The 7,898-nt window shown below is 35.5% G+C and overlaps 1 protein-coding gene across 1 annotated transcript in view; it reads right to left on the bottom strand.

The window, feature by feature from the left end:
• PTPN13 (protein tyrosine phosphatase, non-receptor type 13 (APO-1/CD95 (Fas)-associated phosphatase)) overlaps nucleotides 1-7,898 on the bottom strand; it is a 254,452-nt gene that overhangs the window by 89,448 nt on the left and 157,106 nt on the right. Inside the window, exons 18-20 of the mRNA XM_006867768.1 lie at nucleotides 5,698-6,115; nucleotides 5,457-5,551; nucleotides 3,927-3,983 (exon numbers count right to left, since the gene is read on the bottom strand). Of these exons, the coding sequence (XP_006867830.1) occupies nucleotides 3,927-3,983; nucleotides 5,457-5,551; nucleotides 5,698-6,115 (570 nt within the window). The remainder of the gene's footprint in view (nucleotides 1-3,926; nucleotides 3,984-5,456; nucleotides 5,552-5,697; nucleotides 6,116-7,898) is intronic.

Below are 7,898 nucleotides of genomic sequence, written 5' to 3'. Positions count from 1 at the left end.
GAGTTTTGTTGTAAGAGAATGATTCTAATGAGACCAATCTAAATTGAGTCAACAATTTATCATAGCCCCAAACAAAACAAGACAAAACCCCTAAACAACACCAAAAACTTAAAATGCAATCTAACCAAAAAACTAAAATCACAACAAAAAACATTTTTCTTACAGACCCTTGCCAACTAACTAGACAGTTCTATGCCACTGATTTGAAGAGGATCTGGGATATATATATATATATAGAAGGGGGCTAGATAAATCTATAATGCTCTTGAGGGGCAAAGATTCTCAAATAATTTGCAGATGATGGGTCAGTAGCATCATTTTGGAATAAAAACAAGGAGAGGTTTCTGCTTGGGTAACAGGTAAAAAGGATCCAAACAAACTCTGGAGTTTTATTTCTGTACCAGAACTAACAAGCCAAGTGAATTGAGGCCCTAAAACATCTCTAGAGAATCATTAAACTCATCCATAGAATGAAAAGGCATGGATGAACTACTTAAGTTTCTTTAAGTCCTCAATTGTTGCTGCAGGATAATGTGCTGGACCATAGGTTGGTTTGAACCACAAAGTCGGCAGTCCAAACTCACCAGCCATTCTACGGAAACCCTACACAGGTTTGCTATGAGTGAGTACCGACTCACCAGCACTTAACAAGAAGTCCTCAATTTAGTTAGCCCTTCCACTTCAGGTTAATTCCATCTCTCTTCAATCCTTCGCGTGCACTTTGGATTTTAACTTTTATAATTTTCAACTTTATATGTCTTCTAATGAAATCTTTGGTGTTGTGGTAAAGTGCTGCTGAGTCAGTTCCGACTCACAGCATTTGAAATTACATAGGTCCTTGATATCTGACTAAGTCAAGTGAGTCTCAAAAACTTATCTCTACTCATACAACATTTTATTACTTGGAATTAACAATGTTCATAAGAAATTGATTAGTTTTAACACTGGGGAAAACTTCTGTGTCTGTACTAAGCTACTGTGCACCCAAATAACCTCTTTTGTAAGAGGCTTGCTCTCCCTTTCATTTTGTTTTTGCTAAGATTCCTGTGTTCAACCCCATAAAATGCTGGCACACATTCTGTGGTTTGGATACTTACAAGAAATAGTGACAAACCTAGCTAAACGTTACATTTTGATTATTGCACAATAATACAGAAAAACACAAAACATTGAGAAAAGTAAGTTTTACAAAAGTCTTGCATAATTTTCACTTTTTGAAAAAATGTTTTTACTCTCTCACGAAGGAGTATTGTAAGTAGTGTGTTTTTTGAAAGGTTGAGCAACATTATTTGGAAATCACTATTAATCAAGAGATTGGAATTTTTTTCATGTCTCTGTTTCAAAGTGTGAGGTTAAAAGACCCATGACTTTTATCTTCTTTTTTCTAGCTTCACATTCTTTCAGAGTCTCTAGAGGTTATAAAAGTAAGAGGCTTGCCTTCCTCTTAAGTGACAAATAATTCAATATTAACTGCTCTTCATATCTAATTTAAAAAATAATAATCTTGATCAGAATGGAGAAGACTGAAATTAGAATATAACTCATGGGTTTTACCTTATCTAGAAAAAGATCTCTGTCATGCCCTCTTTTGTAAAACTTCAAGATTCTCAACAGAGTACTTATTCAGGCTACTTGGGCAGGTTCAGAGAGAATTCTTTGGGAAATGGACTTTGCTGTAGGTTGACTGAGGCATACTTCCATAACAAGACTGATTGACCCTTTCTCTGCCGGCAGGGAGATGAGGCCTTAAAGGTTTTATTTAAAAAAAAAAAAAGAAAAGAAAAACTATTCTATACATACTCATTTAGTATCCAATATAAACTCCTACTTTTTCCCATCAGAACCTATTAAAATACTATCATGTTCTCACCCTTGAATAGATTATTATACAACTTCTTTGAAAAGTTTAGCTGAGAGATAGAATACTTAATGATCATCAGGAATTACCATGCTTAGGAGGTGCCCTGGTAGCACAGTGATTAAAGTACCCAGTTGGTAACTAAAAGGGTGGCAGTTCAAACACACCAACTGTCATGAGGTGAGAACAATATGACAAAAAAACTGACCGCCTTGGAAACCACATGGGGCAGCTCTGCTCGGTCCCATGGTGTTACTTTAAGTGGGAACTGACTCAACAGCTATGGGTTTGGTGTCTGGGACCATGCATGCATGGGAGGAAGTCTAACGAGTGGTGAAAAGTGTGGGCTCTGGAAACAGACTGTTCAAATCATGGTTCAGGACTGCTAGCTCTATGACCTTCTGCCCAATTCAACTTTTCTAGGCTTTGTCTCATCTGTAAAACTGAAATATTAAATAATATATACTTCATAGGGTTGTTGTAGGGATTAAATGTGAAATAAATGTATAAGTGTTTAGAATAATGGTTTGCTAGTAGTATGCATTCAATGAATATTAGACAATAATTTTAGTCTTGTTGTTAAGTGCCATCAAATTGGTTCCGACTCATAGCAACCTGTATAGGGTTTCAAGGAGCGCTGGTGGGTTTGAACTGCTGACCTTGCTGTCCAGTGCTGATCCTACAGCACCACACCAGGAGTCCTTTTAGTCAGCAGGAACATATTCATAACTAATAACTACGGTATTCTAGGTATAAAAGTTTTCTAAATCCAGTTCATATAAAGATATGTGATCATCAGAATGTTATATACCTGCGTCTTAATAACACAGGTTCAAGTTTAAGTTCACTAGTTTTTCTTTAATGATATACTCTCAGATTTGAGGATTGATATATTAAAAAACAAACATAAAGATAAATGAAAACTCATCTTTCATTTGCTGTGTTTAAGCACTACCAGTATTGTTTCTTTTTAAAAACAACTGTTTTTAAACAGACATTTTCCTCTTTTGAATTTCTGTGTATTTCTATTAGAGAATGAGAATTGTACAAAATAGCATGCTAGCCTTGACAGTCTTTGACCAACAAAACCAGCAGTTTCACGTAGAGCAATCTACTCTCATGCTGTACTTTTTTATTTTGTCTAACAGGAACATTAGAACAAAATTTAAAGCTTTGCCAATTTGGACTCTATTAATACCTCTGATTAGCATACTTGCTTTTTCATTAGCCTTTTGGTCATTTCAACTTTAATAGTCTAAGGGTAAATGTTTTTACAATGTTTCATGCATACACAGTAATAAATCATTCTTTACTACTGATGAAAGTTATTAGAAAGATCAAGTAAGATAATGTACATGAAAAGTATATCATAATTCAAATTCCTATTAAATTTGAATATGATGACTTCCAACATACTGAAAATTTCTGAACATCTTCCTACAACCTTCTTTCTCTTTAGAGTTCTTCAAAAATCAGAATCTCAACATAGAAATTCTTCAAATTCTTTCCATAATGTTAGGGATTAAACCCAGAGCTCTTTAATAATCTGGTCTGTACTTCGAGCTGCAGCTTTGCTTTACCTTCCCTCACTTGCCTCCAAACTGAGATCTTAGAGCTCTCGTAACCTGGTATCCTATCCACCCTCTTTTCACATGCCTCTGGTCATGTGATGCAACTCTAGACCTGGAATGCTCATCCCCACGGCTCTGCCTCAATAAATCCACCTTCTGTTTCAGGATTCAGCTCACACATTCTTAAGAAATAATTCCCTCAGTTAAAAACATTATTTGATTCAGAAGTTTCTCTCACCTGGACTATTCTTGTTAGTGTCCCAGTTGAGTCCCTGTACATAATCTATTACTTCTCTAATCCATCAGACTAATCTAAATGAAGTCACATCATACCACCATGATACTGAGAAATACAGATCTCCCTTGACTCCAAAGTAAGGCCTAAAAACAAGTTGGCATGGAACCCAAGTCTTCATTACCAGGTCCAAGACTCTTTCAAAATGCAAGAAAGAGAAAATATATGATGGAAATGAGGGTAAAACTTTTTGTAAACCTACCATTTTCTTTTAAGGGTACTTGGGATGAAGAATTTCCAGAACTATGCATAGTCATTCCTGTGACATAAATTATATTATTAGACATTTTATAAAATGATCAGATACTAGATACATAAGTAATTTCTTCTGATAATATGAATTCATAAAACATTAAGGCAGTGATAACATTTATTTATACTAGGAAAAAGAATTCTTCCCAGAATGAACATGTAAACTACTTTTATAAGTCCAAGTTAAGCATATTAACTTGTTTTTAAATGCAATAATTTAAATGCATTAATAATTTAAATGCAAATGTATTATTCCTGACAAATATGAAATGATCAGACAAATGGGAACTGCAGGCTCATGTTAAAAGAAAAGTCAAAATTCAGTAAGAATGAATAATCTTAATGAAAAATCAAATGTGGAAAATAAATTCCTTTTATGGATGAGTTTTTATTATGTTTTTGTTTTGATGAACTGACGTGTTCATGTCTGGTATCTGATGGATTCTCATGCAGAATAAAGTCTTCCTAATAAAAATGACTCCAAATCTATAAGGGATTCTATACAGGTGAACATGTTTTAAAAATTATCTTCTAAAGGATTGAATCAGTTGCTTCCTACCTATATGAATACTGTCTTTTTACTTGTTTCATTAAAAAAAAAAAAACTGATTCAACTGAAATTGACAATAGTATAATCTCTGAAAAGCTATGAAAATCTACATTAATAAAGTAATGTTGATTTCCATAAATATACTTATGAACAATAATAGAGTCATCTTTTGTCTTCATTTACTTTACAGACCTCCAATTCAATTTCAGGATGAAAAAGAATTCTTAAATTTGTGTAATTCTGTCAGTTATCTTGATAGTTAGGCCTCAGGAGAGAATTTAGGACTATTATTTAGTAAAACAAAATCAGAAGAGGGTTTCTACCCCCTTGTTACCTATTGAGAGTTGTAGTCCAGACCTATCTGTTTAACTGTCTACTTTGAAATACTGACTTCAGCACATTTCCATTTTCAAGATGCCTAAGGCAATAAAAAACACACATAACTTCTATATTTAATAATTAATGGGCTTCAGCAAGCTGGCAGAACTTGAAGAAACATAAATCAATTAAGAATTTCATCTACCAACCACAGAACATTTCTTAAGAATCGTAAAGCTATTCTATTTATGTTATGCTGAAATAAAATGTTCTGTGAAAAATACCAGCATTATGGGAGTCCACTTGTAGGCTTAAGGACAGTCCAAAGCAAAGTGATTCAAAGCAATGGTACAGAAGTTTGTTTTCTCAGCATGACTGCCATGTATGTCTACTGTGACCATGAAGAATCTAAGTAATTAATCAGTCTGTGCCATGAAGCCATTTTCTATTTGATTTGACATATTTTAATTAGCTTAAAATGTAGGTTTATGAACAACTGTAGCAACAAGGACACTGAACCAAAAATATTGATCTGGTCATTGACATTAACTTGCCCACTTTGCACTATAAGTATAAGGTATGGGAGAAAGAAGTAAACTGGTTTGTGCTGACCTATACCATATACTTGACCAGGGTCTTCAATGGATGAGTCTGATTCATGTTTCCTCCTTTCAGGACTTCTATTTAAACTTGCAACAGACTTTGAACTAAAGAGGGAAAAGGAAGGTAGGAGGGGGAATGTGTCAATGTAAAAAAAAAAAAAAAAAGTGAGAATAATAAAACATCAAAACAAAAACCAATGTATGAAATGTAGAATTAAAAAATATGTAGTTTGGATTAAGAATGTTCTTACTTATTAAGCTTTGTGAATCCTGCCAAAGATTCAGTGTCAGATCTCGCCATCTGGTGAAAGGGCTTTCCCACCAACTCCTCAATGGTTTGTGGTGGGGAATCCATATTGACAATGACATTTTTCCGATGAGGATAGAGAGAGGCCTGACTCAGATCGTGGTATGATTTACTCATCCCTCTAGGCTTTTCCTCCCAGGAAGCTTTGTCACTCTTCTCTTTTGAACCGTTTTGAAATGGCTGGTAAAGCGACAACTCTGAGCAGGATAGCCTCTTCAGAATCTCAGCTTGAACTGACAAAGGTCGAACGGCCAGTTTGTTCAATGTGCTGCTGGCTAGACTGCCAGTGCTGATTGCTCGTCCCATATTAAATCCTCTAACAGACTCTGCTTGGAGATTCAGGCTCCTAAACGAAGCTCTCTCTACAAGGAAATAGGATTGCTTTACACGATGGAAACACGGCAGTACCTTTATGAGAAGAGTAATTTTAAGAAAGGGAACACAGCATGCAGTTTTTAATCACTCTAACTGCCAGTGTAAGTAGGTCGCTTTCCAAGTCTGGCAACCAAAGATTTTCAAAAACAGGTTGAAGATCCTGGGTTTTGTACCATCTCTCCATCCTTTTGGCTTTGGCTTTCTCATAGTCTCACTTCCTGCTTTCTTTAATGATTCTTTTGAATCTAATTATGGCTGGGGATTAAGACTAATGTACCTTAGATTCTCAAGGATGGGATTCAGTTAGAAATGAGAAAGATATTGGTAAGGAAATTTTCAACCCTAGTGCTGTCTCTACTAAAATGTCAGCCAAGCAAGGATGGGGAGAGGCAGAGAAGAAACCTGAATGGGCTAATAAAATAAATGCATGCCTGAAAAAGCTATTCAGAGGAGAGCTTTGCACAGAGAAAAGTTTCTGATTATATTTTTGAAAAGTTTTAAGCATATTATGGTGATGGTTACAAACTCTGAATATTCTCAAAACCATTGAATTATACACGTTAAATGGTTGGATTATATGGTATATGTGAATTAAAACTTGATAAACTGTTACAAAAAAAGTTAAACAAATTACTTCTTTTGTGTTTCACACTACTATGCCAAATCCACCTGCTCCATGGTCTGAGACACAGCAGCTATGGGAAAAACAAAGATTATATATCTTCTTTCTTTCTTTGGTTTAGTTCTGATTAACATGACAATGAGGGTCTCATTATGGTTAAATTCCTTTCGCCCCTAAATACATATGCAATGTTTTCTTTTAGAAATTAAATTTAGAGAAGATTTATAACAAGTAGTTAGCCATCTTCATTTGTGAGGACCAATGTATAGCACTATTGGAACACTGAGGACAGTAATAGGAAGGAGTTCTGGTGTGGCACAGTAGGACAGCTAACCACAAGGCTGGCGGTTCAAACCTACCAGCTGCTCCTGTGAAACCCTATATAGGCTCGCTATGAGTGTTTTTAAAAGGTTTATGTGTTTGACTGTGTTATGGATATTGGTTTATCCTGCCTACTATAATAAGGAGCTCTGGTAGCATGGTGGTTACGAATCGGGCTGCGAACCTTACGGTCAGCGGTTCGAAACTACCAGCCGCTCCGCAGGAGAAAGATGAGGCTTTCTACTTCCGTAAAGATTTACACCCTCGGAAACCCTGTACAGGGTCGCTATGGGTCGGAACCGACTCGACGGCACTTAACAAACAACAAAAACAATGAGTTAGAACCGACTCTACAGCACTCAACAGCAACAGTCACTGATAGTCTGTGCCATAAAGCCATTTTAATTTGATTTGACATATTTTAATTATCCTAAAATGTGTATTTATGAAAAATTTTGGCAATGAGGACCCGGAACCAGAAATAATTATTTCGTCAAAATAGACCATTATGATCTTTTCATTAAATAAAGGACCAGGAGCACAGAGTTTGAAATTATTTAGTTGTTCATGCTTGAGTGATCCACATTCCAAGGTAACCCATTTGGTCCCCAGAGAAGTAGTAATTCTATGCTGCTCTCTATAAGGTATGCAGATTAACCACTATGAAAAATATCTAGGAAGACGGCTTTTTAAAAGGAAGATAGCTTTGGATTCTATTTCATCTAGCCACTAATTCTTAGGAGCACTGTAAGTTGCTATTTCATCTAGGGCATAAACAAGTAAGAAGACACTGAAGATTTTTAATTTTCACACATCACCAGTGTCAA

This window comes from Chrysochloris asiatica, unplaced genomic scaffold (genome assembly GCF_000296735.1).
Source record: "Chrysochloris asiatica unplaced genomic scaffold, ChrAsi1.0 scaffold00109, whole genome shotgun sequence".
Lineage (NCBI taxonomy): Eukaryota > Metazoa > Chordata > Mammalia > Afrosoricida > Chrysochloridae > Chrysochloris > Chrysochloris asiatica.
This window is presented reverse-complemented; position numbering and strand designations above follow the sequence as displayed.